The sequence below is a fragment of the Marmota flaviventris genome, chromosome 2 (genome assembly GCF_047511675.1).
Source record: "Marmota flaviventris isolate mMarFla1 chromosome 2, mMarFla1.hap1, whole genome shotgun sequence".
In the NCBI taxonomy this organism is placed as follows: Eukaryota; Metazoa; Chordata; class Mammalia; order Rodentia; family Sciuridae; genus Marmota; species Marmota flaviventris.
This window is the reverse complement of record NC_092499.1, coordinates 36432787-36454487: the sequence shown is the minus strand read 5'-3', so window position 1 is coordinate 36454487 and position 21701 is coordinate 36432787. Positions and strand designations below refer to the sequence as shown.

General features: G+C 45.9%; 1 protein-coding gene across 1 annotated transcript; it reads left to right on the top strand.

Moving 5' to 3' along the window:
- The first annotated feature begins 1353 nt into the window (after positions 1-1353).
- On the top strand, positions 1354-15628 carry Ajuba (ajuba LIM protein). Its single transcript, XM_027920159.2, has 8 exons — positions 1354-2702; positions 5459-5560; positions 7331-7398; positions 7516-7578; positions 8640-8770; positions 8854-8905; positions 9578-9646; positions 10102-15628. Exons 1-8 carry the CDS (start codon positions 1667-1669, stop codon positions 10225-10227), a joined length of 1647 nt encoding a protein of 548 aa, XP_027775960.1. The 5' UTR covers positions 1354-1666; the 3' UTR covers positions 10228-15628.
- The last annotated feature ends 6073 nt before the right edge of the window (positions 15629-21701 follow it).

Below are 21701 nucleotides of genomic sequence, written 5' to 3'. Positions count from 1 at the left end.
ACAAAGGAGTCATTAGCCTTCTCCATTCTACTCCCTCTACCCCATGTCCCTGATGTGCTAGTCTGGACAAAATCATTGGGCTCTTTAGCTGTAGCCAGGGTTTCTTCTTCTTTTTTTTTGCTGTGCTGGGAATCCAACCCAGGACCTAGCATATGCTGCTAGGCAGGCACTGTACACCCCCTGGCCTTTTCTTTATTCTTGGTTCTTCCAGTATGGCCAGTATCAGCCTCTTTTCCTTTTTCCCCCTCATTCCTTTTACTTGCTACTTCCTCTAAACGGCATTTCTTTTCCTCTCATAAGTTCATACTTCTTCTTTGTCATCAACATTCTGTGACAACCAAAACTAAAAAGGAAAGTTGGCTGGCATCAGGGGGTGGGGATGGGGGATATGTTCCCTAACCAGGCCTTGGATCCGCCCAATCACCTGAAATATTTGCTAAAAATCTCATTTCCCAACACCAGGGGGTGTCTATCTATCCTTCCATCTCTCCTACCCTTCAGGTAGCAATGAGTTCCAAACCTTTTCCTCACTGCTTTAATCTCCTTCCTTCCTTCATAAAGTGGGGATCAGTCCCCAACTTTTTTTCTTACTCCTTTTCATTGCTTCTACAAACACATAAATCTTCCACTCTCCTTCTCTACCGCCACAGAACTGTGAGTCCAGAAAGTTGTGTCTTTTATTGCAGTTTATCTGTCTCTTAAGTTCTCAAGACCAACTTGTCCTTTCTTTTGTCTACACATCCCTTGGTCTCTGAACCTCCCAGATTCCCCTTGGCTCTCCCTTTCGCTACCTGTTAAACCTATTCTTTTGGGAATCCTTGCCTTTCAGGGCTATCTTTACCTACAGGTCTCTAAACCTCTTTATGTATTTACCTTTTTTCTTTCTTCCTGTCTTCAACTTTGGGCTCCTCCCTATCTTACCACTTCTGTACAGTCTCTCTCCAAGTCTCCTGCAGTACCCACACTAGGAACAAAGTCACGGTGTTTGCGCACAACATGCCTCGATCACCCCTTGCCGAACGCATGACATTCCACAGTGCCCCTCCGCGCATTCCAACTGCAAATAAAGAGTCCCCATTCTCTCTTCCCTTACACTTTTTCCTGTTTCAATTCTAAAGTGTTGGGGCCACAGCTGCCCAAACTGCCTCTTGCCCTCCTCTCGAGTCCTGTCGAATCTCCACCTGCAGGGCACTTAGCCTTGGTGACCCCCTCCTCGCTACACACCAGAGATCCCTGCGCAGACACCCCCATTGCTCTAGTACACACAGCGCTCCGCCCTTCCAGGAAAGTAGATCCGGCCGAGCAGACAAAAGTTTGGGAGAGAAGTTCGGTTTGTGCCGAGTGTGAGAGCTAGGGGGGCGGGGGCCCAGAACAGTCTGGTTGTGGGGCGAGTGGACGCGTGAACTGGTAGACCTGCGGACGGGACAGCCGTGGCTGCAGACCCTTCTATCCCCGCTTAACCCCAGATGCTCGGGAGGTCGCAGTCCCTCCCTCTGGGGGATGCTGTGGGATTCCCAGCGCCGGGAACCCGGGCCGTCCGCTAAGCCCTTGTGCCTATCCTGTGCCCCTGGGGAACCGGAGTCCGGCTGCAGGGAAAGAGAAGCGGCCGCCGAGACCCTGCAGGGTGCCAGGTGGGGAGGGGGCTGGAGGCCCCAGGCCCGAGGATATGGAGCGGTTAGGGGAGAAAGCCAGTCGCCTGCTAGAGAAGTTAAGACTCTCGGACTCCGGCAGCGCCAAGTTCGGCCGCAGAAAGGGTGAAGCTAGCCGGACTGGGTCTGATGGGACCCCCGGGCCGGGCAAGGGACGCCTGAGTGGGCTGGGGGGACCTAGGAAATCAGGGCCCCGAGGAGCTACTGGGGGACCCGGAGATGAGACATTGGAGCCAGCCCGGGAGCAAGGCCCCCAGGACGCTGAGCGGAACCCGCGCGGCTCCTTTGAGGCGCAGCGCTACGAAGGTTCCTTTCCCGGGGGGCCGCCGCCCACCCGGGCCTTGCCTCTACCTCAGTCGTTACCCCCAGATTTCCGGCTGGAGACCACGGCTCCGGCCCTGAGTCCCCGCTCCAGTTTCGCCAGTAGCTCAGCCAGCGACGCGAGTAAGCCGTCCAGTCCCCGCGGCAGCCTGCTGCTGGACGGGGCGGGAGCTGGAGGAGCCGGAGGTAGCCGGCCCTGCAGTAATCGTACCAGTGGCATCAGCATGGGCTACGACCAACGCCACGGGAGCCCTCTGCCCGCAGGGCCGTGCCTGTTTGGCCCACCCCTGAGCGGGGCTCTGGTCGGCTATTCCGCCGGAGGGGTCCCGTCTGCCTACCCGGAGCTCCATGCCGCCCTGGACCGACTGTGCGGGGCTGGCCCGCGGGGGTTCGGCTGCCAGGAAAGCCGCCACTCATATCCCCCGGCTCTGGGCAGCCCCGGAGCTTTAGCCGGGGCCGGAGTGGGAGCGGCGGGGCCTTTGGAGAGACGTGGGACTCAACCCGGACGACACTCGGTGACTGGCTACGGGGACTGCGCCGCGGGCGCCCGATACCAGGACGAGCTAACTGCGTTGCTGCGCCTGACGGTAGGCACCGGTGGGCGAGAAGCCGGCGCCCGCGGGGAACCCTCGGGGATTGAACCATCGGGTCTCGAGGAGACGCAGGGTCCGTTCGTTCCGGAGGCTGCCCGGGCCCGGATGCGAGAGCCAGAGGCCAGAGAGGACTACTTCGGTAAGTGAGAGTGAAGTGGCTAGGGACTGAGAGGGATCCGTCTCAGCATTTGGCTCTCCAGTGCCCCGACGGCCCAAATTGCCTGTGTCCCGGGGTCCAAGGAGGAGACGCTGGACCAGAAAAAAGCGGCGGGAGGGATGGATGGGGGCGGACCTCAGAGTGCTATCCCCTTCCCACTGGGTTGCAAATGGACCGGGCTAAATTCAAACCCCCTGAATATCTCGTGAGTCCCAGTTTCTCACGCATTAGAGAACCTTAGGTTTTCGCTGTTGGAGGCCTTGTAAGGAGGGGACCTAGTGAAGCAGTGAGAGCATCCCCCAACCCCCCGACTTCCCCTTTCCCGGCGGTGCCCCTACAGGCTTCAGCGTGCCGCGCCCCCACCCCGGCCCTGGCTCCGCCCGCAGGAATTCAGGGAATGCGCGGGTAGGGGGGCGGGGAGGGCGGGCAGTTTGCGTGCCGACTCCTGCCCGGGCGCTCCAGGTGCCCGCGGGCGGGGCCCACCGCAGCCGAGGAGTGGGGTGCGCTCGTGCGCCCAGGATCTGGGCGTGTTGTGGGGGGGAAGGCTTCCTAGAACACGAGGAACCGTGGCCGCTGTCTGGGAAATGGAGCTCCCTGGAACGGAAAACAGGGACCCAGGTGCTGCTCATCCCCAGTCCTGACGAGGTGCGCATGGGCATTGAAGCAGAGATCAGGTGGTACCAGCCTGTTTCCTCATCTTCTGGAAGTGAGGGCAAAAGTCCTGACCACTGGACAACTATCACCCTGGATGGATATCGACCCTGTGTGACTGCCAAAAATAATCTGGCCTGGAGTTCTGGCCTTAACTGCTCAGAATTCAGGCTGAAAGTAGCCCCTTCTTCCTGCTGCTGTTAAGAGAAACCTGGTGGTGGCCTCCTTCACCCACAATACTTGTTGAAGAAGTATTGATTGATTACATGTTTCAGCTAGAGGGTTAAGTGGGATTTTAGACAGTTTTTTAGTCTAACCCCCACAAACTACTTCATCATATAAAGTAATGCTAATCTGATGGTGTAGAGGAGGGCTCAATCCCCAGAACTGTGGGCCTCTTCAGTTTTCCAAGTATCTTCTCCCCTGCTCTCTCACTATCCACTTCCCTGCCCTCCATTCCAGGCTGTAGAAGTCCTTGGCTAGAAATGTGAATAAGGAGAGGAACTGCTGCCAGAGAGAGATAGCTGGAGAGGAAGCTCAGAGGTAGCAGACATGCAGGATGGAAGGGCCTGCATAGTTCAACCCCCCAGCCCATTTATTTCTCCCACCATGGGAAAGAAAGGCCTAGAGCAGGTGATGCTAAATTATTTTGATCAAAGGAGACTGAGTGACAGGGCCCATTTAGCAGTTTCCTTTTGAGGCCTGGAGAGGTATCTGGGAAATAAGTCTCTTTGGCTAAACCATCTGAGCCAAAATGAAGAAAGGAACTCAGAGAAAGTGCAATAAAATAGCAGGATGATTTTAGGTGTGGATATGTTGGGTGAGAGGAGGTAAGTTAGACATGCCTGAGCAGTTTCCTCCTGTCTTTCACTAGTATCTAAAGCTTCCCTAAAGAATAGCTCTGAAAGACCCCTGGTATGGCAATCTTAGGCAGATCTCCTCTTCCATGAGGAGGACACATTTTTAATTTGGAGGTGGAGGTTTCCTATCCCTGGACATCAGGTTGTCTTCCCTGACAGAGCCCCCCTACCAGCTTCAGTCCTAGTCTGACTGTACCCTCTTACTGCTGCCCCCGGTAGGGGCCCTCTTCCTTGGCTTCAGCCTTGCCCAGCTGCCAGAGGGTGGGAGCAGGACAGGCCTGGGCCCATCAGTTGCTGCAGCTGCTGCACAGGCTCCCAAGCCCCTGGGCAAAGACTGGGATGGGCCCCAACAGGCAGGGAGTGTGGCAGTGTGCCCAGGGAGAAAGGTGGGGCGGGCCCGTTGGGATCTGCTCCCCAAAGACAGGCCCTAGCCCTCACTCATGGGCCTGGAATTGGGGAGTGGAGGGAAGAAAGAACACACCCAGGAAAGGCGGGTGCCAGACCAGGTGCATGTATCTTAGTAGGGGATGTTGGGGGAACTGCAGCTCAGCTCTGTTTCTTGCGTGATAGATGGCAGGGAGGCACTGGGGATTCTGCCACGTTTCCCCTTCCTGTGCAAACCTGGTCCCTAGAACACAACCTGCATTCTCAGCAGCCACCTCCGCACAGGAGTTATGCTCACAAGGCCCTCTGCTGAGCGAGGTCCTACTCTCTGTTCTTGAAAGTGTGCATCAGAGAGAAATCATTCCATACCTCAATAGCAGCTTGTTTTATAGATGGGAAAACTGAAGTTCTGGAGAGGCCTCCTGGGCCTAACTTCCTTTCTGTAGGAAGTTTTTTTTTTTTCTTGTCTTCTGCTGGGCCCCTGTGCATCTCTGACCATTTGTCCCAGACTTGCCTGTTTAGTGTTTTCTGCTTAACAGAAACTAAACATCTGAAGGCCAAGGACCTTATCTTTGACATTCTTCAGAATTGGGTACTGTACTAGGCACAAAATAGATGCTCAGAAAATCAAGTAAACAAGAATGGAATTACCCCTCCAAAGACCTTGCTACATCCCATTTCTTGCTCTTCTCCTCAGGAGGGAGCCCAGTAAAGAGAGCCTGTGTCCTCTGACACATCAGGAAAAAGCACTCAGGAAAGCTTGGGGTGGGGGGGGGGTCCTGGATTTGAACTGGGGTTTGGCGAGGGTGGAAGTGATGCTGACAACCTCTTCTCTCCCCTCAGGCACCTGTATCAAGTGCAACAAAGGCATCTATGGGCAGAGCAATGCCTGCCAGGCCCTGGACAGTCTCTATCACACCCAGTGCTTTGTCTGCTGCTCCTGTGGTGAGTGTGGATGCCACTCAAGTACTCCCCCTACCTCTCCCCACATCCATGCTTACAAGTGCTGGGGGGAACCAGGGAAGAGCTTGTGTCTCTTCATTTGCTCCAAGACCTTGGTGGGGACTTGGGTCCCTACCATGTATCTGGAGGCCCACAGCTGCCCCACCTTCTCTTGCTTACCCCCTCAGCTCTACCTGGCTTTCCTTCCCCCATGCTGGGTCTGCTTTTTGGAGTCCATCCTCCCTGCCCCTGTTCAGCCTCTTTCCTCTCCGATCCTCCCTCTTTCTTGTGCCTCCCTGCTTGCCCAGCCTGGACTCCCGCCCAGCCCTCCAGTCTCTCCTTGGTGGGGTTTGGTCTTGGGCAGCGAGTTGCCTGGGGCGACAGTGAAAGACTGGAATGTGGGAAGGGTGGGGTGTGGGCTGGGGGAGTAGGGAGCTGTGGGGGGCGGAGAGGGGGTTTTCTCTTGGCTGGTCAGAGTTCAGCCACCTCGCTAGAGTGCAGGCCACCAGGCCATGCCAAGCTGATGACATCACGCTCCAGGAATGCCCGCTGCTGCTGTTAGCTCAGGAGGCCCTCTGGGGGTGGGGGTGCTCCCAGCAGCCTTAACTCCCCCTACCCCGCCCTCCCTCACCTCTCATTACCCCTTCCCCACTGCTTAGCCATTCTGATTCTTTGCTAAACCTTTAATCTCCTATCTCTGCCTGTCTGACTCCAGCACTCAGCTTTTCTCTCATTCCCCCAGCTTCTGCCTGGTTCTTTTTAGACTCCTCTGTCTGTCTTTTATAGGGCCTCTTCTGGATATGTCTGTCTTTCCTTCTCTTTCCTCCCCTATGTCATGAGTTTCTAAGTCAGGTCTTCTAAACTACCAGACAGCTGGAAGTGGAAATTTTGATGGGAAGAAGGCGAAAGATAGGAAAATTGACTATTCTCCACCAGTTCTCACTCCTCCCTCATCCCTGACAATTGAGACACCACAGAGCAGTTCCTGGGTAGTTGGTCAGATGGGAAATGGTCCTGCCTTGTCTGCTTGCAAAAAGTCCTGGGCTGCCTTTGACCCTGAAGATTCTGGGTCCCTCCAAGTTTGAGGAAACAGACCAGTACATCAGGCAAGGGTACCCATTTTGATCCCAACAAAGCACTTTGTTCCTGCAGTAACTCCAGTATGTCCTGACTTCCATAGTCTATCTCAAGAAGCTAGACAAGTCTTTGAGCACAGGATGTCTGTGCTGAGGCAAAGATACTCCTAGGTTGAAAGGCTGTGACAATTTGATTTTTTAAAAAATATTTTTAGTTGTAGTTGGACATAATATCTTATTTTATTTATTTTCATGTAGTGCTAAGGCTCATACCCAGTGCCTCACACATGCTAGGCAAGCGCTCTACCACTGAGCCACAACTCCAGCCTCGACAATGTGATTTTTTTTTTTCCATGCACATTGTACAGCACCTAGTTCAGGGATTCTTTCTATGTATTCCAGCATGCAGTTGGCTTTGTTCTCCCAGGTGGCTCTATGTACTGGGCACTGGAGGGGAAAGCATTCATTTGGGGGAGGATGGTAGAAAACTGTTGAGGATGCAGGAGCCAAAGGAGTGAGGAGAGAAGTTGGCTGGAATGCAGTCAAAGCAAATTGGAGGGGTGTGGGAAGGAAAAGCACTAATGGGCAGTTTAATCACACTATGCCTGTACAGTGCATCACTGGGTAGTAAGAATACCAGAGTGGGCCTTGTGCCTGGGCTGTGGGATAGGTTCAAGCTCCTCCCTGTTGGTTCTAGGGAGAACTTTGCGCTGCAAGGCTTTCTACAGTGTCAACGGCTCTGTGTACTGTGAGGAAGATTATCTGGTGAGTGAGTGGTCCCCTGGATGTGGAATTGGCTCTCACTGGAACTCCCTTATTAGCAACCCACCAGGGTTCCGCCCATCATTTTCAGCTGGTAACATCCACCTGTCTTTTCTCTAGTTTTCAGGGTTTCAGGAAGCAGCTGAGAAGTGCTGTGTCTGTGGTCACTTGATTTTGGAGAAGGTAGGGGATGTGTCTTCTGCTGAGCCTGTGAAACTGCAGGAAAGAAACCCATCACCAGATGAATCACATTCTTGCCATTCCTCCCCAGAGCAATTGTTTATAGTGCCTTCCCTATGCCCCTGAGATGGAGTCCCATCCTAGGCTTCTGTGACCTGACCCCTCCCTGATTCTGCAGGCACAACCAGGCCCTCCAGCCTGAGCTAGAAGTTGGTGTCCTGGGTCTTTTTATTTATTTATTTATTTATTTTTAATTGTAGATAGACACAATACCTTTATTCTATTTATTTATTTTTATGTGGTGCTGAGGATCGAACCCAGTGCCTCATACCCGCTAGGGGCACATTCTACCACTGAGCTACAACCCCAACCCCATGTCCTGGGTCTTAATCCCTATTCTTATCCTGGTTGAATCAGTTGAAACTCAGTTTTCTTTTCTATAAAAAAAAGGGTTTGGATCAGATCAATGAATCTAACCCTGGCAGCCTAGCAGATAACATGGGAAGAATAAAAAAATATATATATATATAATATATTGTTTAATGTGGGGTCCCCTCACCAGAATTGTGAATTGTGATAGAAGATTGAGGTAGAACCCACTCATTGGTGTTTATTTGTTTTTTGTTTTGTTTTGTTTTTAAATTATTGATCTACATCCCCAGTCCTTTTTATTTTTTAATTTGAGACAGGGTCTTGCTAAATTGCTGAGCATCTCTTTAAGTTGTTGAGGCTGGTCTCGAACTTTCGAGTCCTTCTGCCTTAGCCTCCCAAGTTGCTGGGATTACTACTGGTGAGCTCTGCTGTGACCTGGCTGCGTTGGTAATTTTTTAAAAGCTCCCTAGGTGATCCTAATATTGTAGCCAGGTTTGAACTCTAATGACCCAGTTGGTCTCTACTACTTTTTTCAGGGCTTCTATATTTAAGACTCCTTGGTCCCCTCAAATTACATGTAAGCCTACAGGAAGGGGTTGGACAAGGTTAGTGGGAACAGTAAGGAACATAAAGGGTAGCTAAAGAGCTGGGGCTGGAAGGAAACTAACTAATTCTTCCACCCCATGACCCAGATCCTTCAGGCAATGGGGAAGTCCTATCACCCAGGCTGCTTCCGATGCATCGTTTGCAACAAGTGCCTAGATGGCGTCCCCTTCACAGTGGACTTCTCCAACCAGGTGTACTGTGTCACTGACTACCACAAGTGAGTCCAACCCTGGGGGTGTCATGTGGAACTGGGTCCAGGGATTCTTCAATCTCAGCTCATCACTAGGTTTTTTCTTTTAGAAATTATGCCCCTAAGTGTGCAGCCTGCGGTCAACCCATCCTCCCTTCAGAGGTCAGTATGTCTGGGTTCTTCTGCAAGGTAGCCAGTGCTGCTGCCTCTAAGAAAGGGTAAGGATATGTGGCCTGGGTTCCCTTGGGAAGTGGTGGTGCTGAGGAATGCACTCTAGGAAGATTCCCGTGTGACTTTGCTCTTGGGGTCACCACCCTGACCCTAACATCCGGGCCTGGACTGTCCGATAGCCTCAAGGGGCTCAGATTCCATATCTTCCATCCCAATCCCAACAGAGGAGAGCTTTCAGTGAGGTTGAGGTCATCGAATACCAAAGTAGGGGCTGGAAAAAGGTGAAAGAATCTTCAAGGCTGGTAGCATGGAACCAGAGATGATTTAAGTTGTAGGTATGCTTAGGGAGGGAAGCCAAAGGCCCTTGAGGAATCAGACCCTATTGGTCCTCTTTGCCCTCAGTTTGGCCTGTTTTATTTATATTCTGTGCCGTTTACCCCCTCTCTTCACATAGGAGCATGGGGGAAGCACCAAGGAGGGGGAGGGGAAGTGCCCCAAGGATTTGCCAAAGCATCTTAAAGCTACCTATGATTATTTGATTGTAGAGAGACTCTGGTGGCCTTGGTCCATCTTCCTATCGGTGCAGGAGGAGTCCTGTGCAGAGGGAGGGAAGTTGGGGGTGCCATGCTGCTCTCATCTCCATGGGGGGTCTGCATTTTTCAGGGCTGTGAGGACATTGTGAGGGTGATATCCATGGACCGTGATTATCACTTTGAGTGCTACCACTGTGAGGTGAGTGTTGGGGTCCAGAGCAGAAAAATGGAATTGGGAGGGAGGGGATGAGTTAAGTACTAGAACAGGTATGCTTCTTTGGGAGAAAACCAGGAAGTGTCCTGACTTATCTCTGGTCTTTTGCTCGTCCTCCAGTCACTCTCTCTATTCCTAGTATTTAAGTCTTTCTGAATCTGGCTTCCATAGATTCAAGACTTTTTTTAAGACTAGGGAACTCCTGCTAACTGCTGGAAATGGGGGCTTGTCTCATTATTTCTGCAGCTGCAGCGACACCTGGTGTCCAGATGAGGTATTTCTTAGGTTTCTCTTCCACCTTCCCACTGGCAAGCCCTACCCACCAACCCCAACCCTTACTTCCAGTCTTTAGGAGTCTAGTGTTGAGCGGGGCAGACTCTAGATGTCCTCAAGTGTCCAGGGTTCCTGGGCAAAGGTGAACTAGGTTCTTTCTTCCCCAGGACTGCCGGATGCAGCTGAGCGACGAGGAAGGCTGCTGCTGTTTCCCTCTAGATGGGCACTTGCTCTGCCACGGCTGTCACATGCAGCGACTCAATGCCCGACAGCCCCCTACCAACTATGTCTGAGCTGCAGTCACCACTGTTGCCATCGCCATCATTGACAAATTCCTCTGGCCAGTGGGGCCCCTCCAAGGCTGAGGCAAGGATACATTGGAATCCTGGCAGAGTAGTCCTCTGGGGATGACCTCAAGGGCCAGGGACCCAAAGAACATAACATTCCAAATGGATGTGGAGTAAGAATATTCTGATTGCCAGGGTGGGGATGACTGGTCTTCCCACATGTGCATCCTGATCTATTGCATATGCTCAGACGGGTTCCATGCTTTCTGGACGTCTGATTATGATGTATATCTCCAGTGTATGTTCGTGCATAAGTCAAGCAATGTTCTGGATTATGGGAGGAGAGGACATTGTGGGAATGCCTCATTTTTTGTGACCCACTCAGACTTGGGTCACAGTCTCCTATCTCTATATCTGGATGAAGAGGTGGAAATCCTGGACTTTATTAACAAGTTATTTCTTAGCCTTTTTCTTTCTAAGAACCAGGAAAGCTCCTCATCCCTCTTCTGGGAATGGGGACCAACTCCTGGTGGCCCTGCTGCCGGTATTGCCTGTTTCTCAGGGACTCATGTGGGCCTGTACTTGGTTGCTCTTCTGCTTAGTTGGGGAGGTAATGAGCAGGTCTCTCTGTGTGTAGCTTATTGGGCGGGATGTCTAGGAAGCTTCAGGCTGGTCCCTTTCCCTACACACTCCCAGGTTTAGGTGCACTGAGCCCTACAGCCCAGTATATGTGCACATGGGTGCATTCATACATGTGTGTATGCTTGCCTGCATACACTCACAGTTATTCCCTTCTTCTCAGGTCATTCTTATACTTGGTTCTCTAGCAGTAGCTCCAGACCTGCCATCTCTCAGAGGGATCTCAAATTATATTCACTGCAACCCCAAAACTCAGGTTGGGGGGAGCAGGAGGGAGCAAAACACGTTGATTCTAGTCAGTTTGGCTGAAACTTGAATTCACCTAAAGCTAGAGCTCTTAAAATTTATGCTTAAAGTTCAGTTCATTTAATGACCAATTTGCCAAAAGCTCAGTTCCCTTTTGGGTGTTTGTATATCCTTTTAGATGTTCTATTCTTTTTTGTCATGCTTTGGGTATTTCAAGGACTTACATCTGTTCATCCAAGAGTACTCCTGAGTTAACAGCTACATAAAATTATCAAATTTGCAGCACTTTGTAAATGAGATTTCTTGGATGTCTTTTGCTATATTATCTACATTTCAAACACTTTTTTAAAAAAAAAGTTTAAAGTTTCTAGCAATAAATACAATTGACACAAACATTTTGTGTATCCCTTTTTGTGTTTCGTAGTCCAGTATTTCTTTATAGTTAGATGCCTTGAAAAAATGTAATGGAGCTGGGCTCAGTGGTGCAAACCTGTAATCACAGCAGCTTGGAAGGCAGGAGGATCCCAAATTCAAGGTCGGCCTCAGCAACTGAGGTCCTAAGGAATTTAGCAAGACCCTGTCTCAAAAAATAAAAAGGGCTGGGGATGTTGCTCAGTGGTTAAGCACCTCCTGGGTTCAATCCCCAGTGCCCAAAAAAAGGAATGGAGTTCAGTAGGACTTTGATGCTTTGGTCTGACTTCTGTACTACTGCTGTTAAAATGTTAAAATGCCAATATATCATAAGCAAATGAATAGGCATGAGGCATACTCTATTTACTAACAATTAAAGGTCATACAGACAATAGCAGTAATAAGTAAAAAGGGTGAATCTGCTAAGTCTTTCAAAATGCTGCAGATTTGATACATATTCATTTTAGACTAATTGTAGATGAATTGACCTTTTTTTTTCCTCTCTCTCTTATAGTGCTGGGGATTGAACACAGGGCCTTGTGCATGTGAGGCAAGCACTCTACCAACTGAGCTATATTCCTAGCCAGATCCATTTTCTTAACCTCTATCACTTAGTCTCATACTGAAAATGCTAACTCCTCAGGAAAAGACATTCCACACTTGGGGATTATTCCAAGATGATGTCCAGTCATCCTGGGAATTCCATAAAAGGGGCCTCTGAGTGAGAGGGGGAGAGGTCAGGTTCATTCAACAGGGTACTAGTGGGTGAAATGTACTTCTTAGAGATAAATTTTCTAAAACTAGACTACTTGTTCTGTAGGCCTGGGAAAACCAAAAACTTGTGTAGCTTTACATCTGTCCCTTCAGTTTTGTTTTTTTTTTTTTTACTCTGGGGATCTTAACTGCTCTGTCATCTGACCTTTTGTTTCTTGTTGTGATTTTGGCCTCCCTCTGTTCCTAATCTAACTGGATCTTTTCCTTCTAGGTCTGTGCTGATCTATCCCAGCCCTGGGACTCCCTAAGACACTTCTTGCCAATAGGCTACTATTCCTTTCTTCCCAAGGAAGATATAACACCTTAGAAGAGCAGGCTGTGATAGAATAACCCCAGCTGCCCCACATCATCAGTGGTGGGCTCCCCATGTGTGTCCTGCATCCCACCCTGGAGCCTCCATTTTTCCTATTTGCTGGGAGACTGCTCCTCTTTAATTTTTCTTCTTTCTTTTTTTTTTTTTTAATATTTATTTTTTAGTTTTCAGCGGACACAGCATCTTTGTATGTGGTGCTGAGGATCGAACCCGGGCCGCACGCATGCCAGGCGAGCACACTAGCGCTTGAGCCACATCCCCAGCCCTAATTTTTCTATTTAATATTTACAATTGATAGTGAAAAATTCATGAGGTAGTGTGAAGGTAGACACTGTTTGGCCAACTTGCCACCCAATTTTCATCAGCAGCCACTAGTTCTGAGGTGAAGAAAGGGTCTGACAGCAGAGTTAAACACTTTGCTCTGGACACCTCTAGTTGCCATGGGCCCAAATGTGGATTATCAAGAACTAGGCTGGGGAGGTTCTCTCTGCTTAAGTCCTTAGAGACCTGTCTGTCCTGCCCTCCACCACCTGGAGCTCTTGAGGCTAGGGAAATGCCAAGATTCCATTTATAAATTAGATTGGGGATTCCTCAGTCTGGGAGGAGGTAGAGAAAGCTATATCTAAGCACATAAAGCCAGTTGGATAAGGCCTTCAGACTGTACCTATAAACAAAAAGAAGAGCAATAGTATTGAAATAAAAGATTGGGGGAAAAAAAACAGGTAAGCTAAAACGTCTTTATTTAATAGTTTTTCGTTTTAGAAACACCAATAAATACCCTAGAGCTGGCTGGGGTCATTCAGAGCTCTTATGATAAGGCTCCACAAAGGTCTAGCCAATCTCAGTCCTCTCTGATCTTTTCTACTTTGCAGACTGGGCCTCTGCTGTGCCAATCTTATTGAGGACCTTGGAACGTATGCATTTGGCCCCAGTTGTAAAGGACTAAGGCTTGACCTTGAAAACAAAAGCAAGTTGTTACTGGGACTTATAGATGAGCTCAGTCTAACTGTGATAGGAGAACAATCATCAGAGGCAAATTCTGTTTACTGCAGGTGTTATTTCACCTCCATTCTTACTTGGAAAGGATAGTGCTGACCCAAATGAAGGGAACCAGGGTGCCATACAAGCAGGGAGGGACAGGTCAGGAGGAATAACTACTGAAAGGTACTAGTTAGGCTTAGAAGGTTAGAACCAAGAGAGGTTGATTTTAGAAGATAATCCAGTTACCTCATTTTATTAATGAAGAAATAGAAACTGAGTGATAATGTGATTTACCCAAGGTCACAGCTGAATGAAGACTATAACTTTTGAAGACTAATAAAGGACTATTTCCCTCTCTTCCTATGTTCCATCACAGGGACTCCACAAGTGAGCAGAAAAGCTTTATTTATCATTGTAAATGAGATTCACACTTCATTATGACAGAGAATTCAGGAAAGACAAGAAACACGAGCAACAATATTGAAAACTTTGGGTTCTCACCAGTGCTTTTTCGTTAATTAGGACTAACTAGCCAAAGTACCTTTAGTAGGACTTTAGGAAAAGCATGGGAAATATATTGCAAGACAGTCCCTGCCCTTGAGGAGGTCACAGTCTAGCCAGGGAGACACACATAAAATGACTTGAGAAGATTACAAGCAACATGTCAACAAGTGCAAAGTAATTGATTGTTACAAATAAAAGACCTAATGCCGCAGGGTACAGAGCATTGATGAGTGAGACTTTGTCTGGCTTTGACTGTAGATCAGAAGGTGACAGCAATCAGGCTAAATTCTGCCCCCAAATGCATTGAGTTTTGACCACTGGAAGAATTGTTGCTGTTATTCTTGGTGCTGGATATTGGACTCAGGGCCTTTGTGCATGCTAACAACTCTGCCACTGAGCTTACACCCCCAGCCCTGTCTATTTTCTTTTTTAATATTTTATTAGTTGTTGGTGGACCTTTATTTACTTTTATGTGGTGCTGAGAATCAAACCCAGTGCCTCACACGTGCTAGGCAAGTGCTCTACCACTGAGCTACAGCCCTAGCCCTATTTTTTTTATATATATATTAAACCCTAGTTGATAAGAAGAAAAGATAGAATTGGAGGGGGGAAAAAAAGCATTTTGTGAACTCCAATAGAATTATTGATTCTGGCAAAAATTATTAGTGTTTTAAAAAAAAATAGGTGAGGCTGGGCCTGGTGGTGCATGTCTGGAATACCAGCTATTCAGGATGCTGAGGCAGGAGGGTTGTCAGTTCGAAAGCAATCTGAGCAATTTAGCAAGACCCTGACTCAAAATTTGAAAAAAAGGGATGGAATGGAGCTTAGTGGTATAGTGCTTGCCTAGCATGTGCAAGGTGCTGAGTTCAATCCCTAATACAGGAAAAAAAAAAAAAAAAAAGTTGAAACTGCTGAGAGACTTAAGGGGCTTAACAATTCAATGCACAATTTTGGATTCCCTATTGGTATAAATAAATTACTATAGAAGATATTTTGGAGTCAATTAGAAACATTGAAATATGGACAGGGGATTAGATTAGGTGAAGATTTACTGAGCTAGAACAATCAAATTCATTAACAAGGGGCTGGGGTTGTGGCTCAGTGGTAGAGTACTCGCCTAGCATGCACGGGCACTGGGTTGGATTCTCAGCACCACATAAATGTAAAATGGGGATAGTGGGTCCACCTAAAACTAAAAATAAATAAATAGAAATAATTAACAAGCAAGTTCCAAATCCATATTTATAGGATAATCACATTTTGTTTTTAAAATGTCTACCCGGGCACAGTGGTGCATGCCTGTAATCCCAGTGGCTTAGGAGGCTGAGACAGGAGGATCGGGAGTTCAAAGCCAGCCTCAGCAAAGGCAAGGTTCTAAGCAACTCAGTGAGACCCTGCCTCTAAATAAAATACAAAATAGGACTGGGAATGTGGCTCAGTGGTTGAGTGCCCCTGAGTTCAATGCCCAGTACCAAAAAATAAAATAAAATGTCTATTTGTGAAGAAAAAATCTAAAAGGATTTTCACTAAGATGTTATCAGTGATATAAGTGATGAGAATATGTTTTTTGTTACCCTACATTTTCTATTTGTATGCAATACATGTGTATTGCCTCTATAATAAAAATAAGCTATTATAAATAAAATAACTTGTTGCCAACATTTACAATTCGGGAGATTTCATATAAAAATTTGATTATTATTTGTGAAGAACTGCATCTCTAAAGTTTTTTGAATAATCAGAAGATATGTCACCCTGGGCTTCCATTACCACATGGCAGCAATGGCTTTGCTGTTGCCGTCTATAGAGTGACCACACACATCACTAGACATCAGGTCTAGATGTCCACTGGAATTGAATGATGAATGATCTTTTTTTTTTTTTTAAGAGTTTTATTTTAATTCCTTAATACCCAGCATGCATTCCTCATTTTTTGTGTGTATGGGGTGGGGGTGGTCTATGATACTCGGGGTGGAACCCACGGCCATGGCACATACTAGGCTAGCACTCTGCCACTGAGCTACATCCTAGCCCTGATGGGTACACCAGTCCTAATGGGTACTTCTTTATTTGATGTATTCCCTTAGTTTACCTAGTCACAGTACCCACACTCTAAAGTCTGTCCTTCACACATTGTATAAACTCTTGATTTGGATGATTCTGATGAGTTCCCTATCTATACAGTCTTCAATTGTTAATCATTTAAAGAAACCAATATATTAGTTTTGAAATGCTACCCAAGAAAAAAACATCAGTTCCAGAATGATCTGTGCCTTCCTTTTTTTTTTTTACCAGTCATGGGAAACCCAGATGTAATAATCTCCTTAGCTACTCTGGTTGCATATTGTAAATTAGATGAGAAAAATTTATCTTTGGTAAATAGAATATAGAAAGTATACTAAATTGCCAACTTCTTCAAAGTTTTGCTTTTTTTTTTTTTTTTAACCATAAGACTTAATCATAGAAGACATTTCAAAATTCACAATATTAAGTTCTTCCCAGGCATAAAACTCTAAATGCCCTTTGGATGGTCTGTTTCTCCCAATGGTTCTAATAAGATTTTTAAAGGAGAAAATCTCCTCCATATGCAACTCAGTATAAGACAGTGTAACCATCAGTTTAAAATCCAGGGAAATACTTTTATCAGCTTGGCACACGCTTTCAAATTATACCAGAATACCCTATTGTTATAAGAAGAACTGCACATGTGTCTCCTGTCTAGCTTTTCAAAATGATACACTAGTCTTCCTCTCTGATTCCTCTCATATTCCTTTGGTAAAAACTGTTACTGTTTCAGTCTGTCCCATTTTTGAGTCAAATTTCTCATTTTTTTTAATATCTAAAATTTCTTATCAGGCCTAGTTTATATGCTAGTTCTCTGTAGGTTCTCAAAGTAAAACCAGTTTATATAACAAGTTTCTGTGACCAGATAGGCAACCCTTGAAAACACAAAGGGCAGGGTTTGAAATCTTCTTCGAAGCGTTAAGCAATTGCAAAAATGGCACATTATGAACATTTGTTCTGAAATTTTCATTTGATGCCATAGGTTGATTACATATTTTATCTTCTTGTTTTCTTCTCAAATCATGTACTTAACAATGGGCATGAAATTTTCTGGCTTAGTCATCAATCGTTGTCACTCTGAATACCTTCATTTTCCACTCTTGAAAATAATTCTGAAATCTTTTGACTGCAAGTAAAAATTTTTCTTCCTGAAACTAGTTTCTCAGTCCATAATATCAAAATATATTCAAATACTTTCAAAGTGGTATAGTAAGGGAGGATTGAACCCAAAGATGCTTTACCACTGAGCTACATCCCCAGCCCTTTTTATTTTTTCTTTGTTTATTTATTTTTTGGTGGTGCTGGGGATTGAACCCAGAGCCTTGTGCATGGGAGGCAAGCATTCTACCAACTAAGCTTTATACCCAGCCCCCAGCCCCAACCCTTTTTATTTTGAGACAGGGACTCACTAAATTGATGAGGCTGGCTTTGAACTTGCAATCCTCTTGCCTCAGCCTCCCAAATTACTGGGATTACAGGTCTGTACCACCATACTATATGCCTCACCTAAGTTTTCCTAAATGATCAGTTACATGTGATTCCAAGTTTCAAAGATTATTTAAATGTCCTAGATTTGCAACCAGTTGTTTTAAACCCATTTTTAGTGTGAAAATATATTCTTACTTGAAGGTTCCCATTAGTATAATAAATAGAATACTAAATACTCACCTGGAATCACTCTCTTGAGCACTATTTTGTTGCCTGCCTGGAGTGGGAGACAGAGTGCCTGCAATAGCCTTGTAAATTTTCATTCTTCTTGGTAATTTTATTTTATGTTTTCAGTACTGGGGTTCTCTACCACTAAGCTGTATCCCAGTCCTTTTTAGTTTTGCTTTTTTGGTTGTTGTTGTTTTAAAGAGGGGGGAAGGAGAGAGAGAGAGAGAGAGAGAGAGAATTTTAATATTTATTTTTAGTTTTCGGTGGACACAACATCTTTGTTTGTATGTGGTGCTGAGGATCGAACCTGGGCCGCACGCATGCCAGGCGAGCGCACTACCGATTGAGCCACATCCCCAGCCCTCCTTTTTAGTTTTTTGATGTTGTTGTTTGTTTATTTTTCAGTGCTGGGGATTGAACCAGGGCCTCCATATTTGGGAAAGTACTTTACCACTGAGCCACATCTTCAGCCCTTTTTTAGTTTTTGTTTTGAGAGAGTCTGGCAAACTTGTCTCAAAATTGCAATTTTCCTGCCTCAGCCTCCTTAGTATCTGGAATTCCAGGCTCTTCTTTGTAATTTTAAACAATGCAACAAAGAACTGTTCAAGTCTGAAAAGTTAAGTGAACTTTTTCTCAGACTCCCATTTACATTTATCATCCAGTTAAGAACATATCTATGGCAGGAAGATAGCAAGTTCAAAGCCAGCCTCATCAATTTAGTTAGACTCTGTCTCAAAACAAAAAAATCAAAAGGGTCAGAATATAGCTCAGTGGTATAGCATCCCAGTACTCAAAAAAAAAAGCATGAGCATGTCTTGGCCACAGCATTAAAGAGCATTTAAGAAGCTGAATGATTATATTTTGCATATGGCTTACCAGAAGCTGAGATGAACAACACTGATGAGGAGATTGACCTATAAAGGCCAAGCATTCCACAGAAGAAACAAAACCATTTAAGGTATTAGAACTGGGGGAGGGGAGTGTTTAAAAATTCATTATTTCAACAAATAAATTCATTCTTTCAACAAATAAATGCCTCTTATCCTATATGCCCTGAGATTGATAACTTGGGGTGATAGAGGAAGTGCCTCCTTGAATACAAACCCAAACAAATCAAGATTTTAAAGGAGATTTCATATTACCTCTCAACAACAAAAAAGACATGAACTTAAAAAAATGAATTATTGATACTAGTAACATGTATGAATCTCAAAAGTAATTATGCTGAATGAAAAAAAAAAAAAAACAACAACAAACCAACAAAAAGGAGTACATATTTATAAGAATCTAGAAAGTACAAACTAATTTATAATGGCAGGGAGCAAATCAGAGGTTGACCAAAGGTAGAAAAGCTGGGGAGGAATTGCAGAGGGACATAAATAAACTTTTATTTTGATTTTTTATTATTATTATTTTTTGTTACCAGGGATTGAAACTATGGGTGCTTTACCATTAAGTTACATTCCCAGTCATTTTTATTTTTTATTTTGAGACAGGTTCTTGCTAAGTTGCAAAGGGTCTCTTTAAGTTGTCAACCCTGGCCTCGAATTGCAATCCTCTTGCCTCAGCTTCAACCAGTTGCTGGGATTACAGGCATGTGCCACCACATCCAGAACAAGGAAACTTTGAGAGCGATGAATATGTTCACTATCTTGAGTAGTGATGGGTTCACTGGCGTATAATTATAGCAAAATTTATTTAATTGTACACTTTAAATATCGTTTGCCAAAAAACCTCAAGAAAGCTTAAAAATATGTTCTGGAAAATAGGAAGGAGAAAGACAGAAAGAAAAGTGGGGAAGAGAGATAAAATTCTATGGCCTCTCTCAGAATTCTTTCTTGCTCAAGGACACAAGATGGTGTCTGATTGTAAGATTTTTTTTTCACAGTACTTCGCTGCATTTTTAACTGCCAGGATGGTCTATAAGCCTCAACTTTAGTCTTATGCTAGCCCATAAAATCCCTCATGCTGGTTCTATCTCCTCTTGGACCTGAAATGCAGTTTATACTTCTTGTCTGCCTCCATTTGCTGGGATGTTTCTTCCATTCTAAATGATCCAAATTTTTTCTCTCCTTTCAGGCCTAACAAAACTAAGATTTATTTCACAGTCTTTCCTATCTGTTTCTGCAGAAAAAAATTCTGTATTCTCTTCAAGTTTCTCTAGTATTTATAATCTAAACTGCTCTTTTGACACCTATTTGCTGCCTTGTATTATTTTCTTTTCATGTGCATCTTCTCAACAAGACTATGAACTTCTTCAGAGCAGAGACTAAGTCATATATATATATTTTTTTGTCTCTGCCAAGGCACTTAATAATAAGTGCTTAATAAGTGTCAATTTAAAACATCTCACTTTTGTAGTCTTTCCAATGCACTTTCTAGCCATTATCTCATTTGATCATTACATCAACACTTATGAGATTGGAGAAACTAGAAATGTTATTTCCTCCTTTTGACAGATAAGGAAACCTGAAGCCCAAGGTCACACAGCTTGTTAGAGAGAGACAGGGAATAGACAATTGAGAGAAAGGTCTGATCCAATTCAAAGTTTCCCACCACTGTCTTCTGCATCCTGCCACCTGAAGACAAGACTTCTGCATGCTTTGCCTCCTCATTCCCCAAGTACTTCAGAGCTACTTAGCAAAAGCTTTGTAGTCCATATTTGAGAACTCGACAAATTTGGGAGATGAAATTTCAGTAGGTTTCTGATCAGTCACCAAAGCATGCTTGCTATTTTGTTCCAAGTGCTGTTTGTTAGGGACATTATGCCTGATATTTAATGATGCTGCACTACAGAATTGAAGAAGCATAAATGATTTTTAAAAGCTTTAGAAAATGACAGCACTCTAGTATTAAACATCAAAGGAGGCAGCTGAGAAGCTGACCAAGGATATGAAATTTCTGCACTGGACCACATCATTCTTCCATTATGTATACTGGTAGAATTTTCTAGCTGGTACTATAGGAAAAGGTGAAACATTCCATTTCTCAGCACACCTTGCCCGAGAGGTCACCCAGCTTCTTCTCTAATGCAAGAGTTGATAACCCTGGTGTGGTTTACACACACACACACACACTCACACACACATACATTTTTTTTTCCTCTTTTTTTTCCCTAGTGCTGGAGATTGAACCTGGGGCCTCACGCTGGGCAAGCACTTCATCACTGATCTACACTCCCAGCCCATTATTTTATTTTTTAGAATTCATCTCCTAACTAGATTAGATTCCAGTCAACTTTGCAAAAAGGGTGCAGGTGGGAGTGGAGGCTGGGTTTAAGACAGAGGTAAATGAAGAATGAGAGATAAAGCAGAGGGCAAAGGAGCCTGAGAAAGGAGAGCAGACCCAAAGTGCAGAGAGTTGTGCCAGGGAAGAGGTGAACCAAGCCCCAGGCGGGGCTACCCGCAGGATGAGGGATGGAGGCAGGTCTAGGAAGGTTCAGCAGACCATTGTGGTAGGTTTAGGTTTCTGGGCTGCTACCTTGACTTTAACCTCTCCGCGCCTTAGTTTTCCCCTCTGTAGAATGGGTATGATGGTAACTTCCCAGTAGGAAGCTGTAAGAACTAAATGAAGCAAGACGAGGGAAGTAAACGTTTGACATAGCGCCTGACTCATCGTAGGCCCTCAATAATGTGAGTTATGAATACCATTTTCCCAACATTTGTCCGTAAACTGGGAAAGGTACCAAGAAGGCACAAAACGACCTTCCTGAGACCGCTCTTCCGCAGACAGTTCCACAACCCGAGTTCGCGGCCGTTAGAAACCAAGGACTCGCGCCAGGAGGGGGGCGGGATCTGTCGTTCCCGCCTTGAGTTGGCCCCGCCCCCCCTCCCTGCGGCCTCTCGTGCACTTTGGGCTCCAGCCCTTGACCCGGCCTTCCCGCGCGGTCCTC

Bases quoted from the DNA above. Each gene is read 5' to 3' on its own strand.
- Ajuba (XM_027920159.2), top strand. From the start codon at position 1,667: ATGGAGCGGTTAGGGGAGAAAGCCAGTCGCCTGCTAGAGAAGTTAAGA. The intron at 7,399-7,515 runs GTGAGTGAGTGG...TCTTTTCTCTAG, and splicing joins ACTGTGAGGAAGATTATCTG to TTTTCAGGGTTTCAGGAAGC. The intron at 9,647-10,101 runs GTGAGTGTTGGG...TTTCTTCCCCAG, and splicing joins TTGAGTGCTACCACTGTGAG to GACTGCCGGATGCAGCTGAG.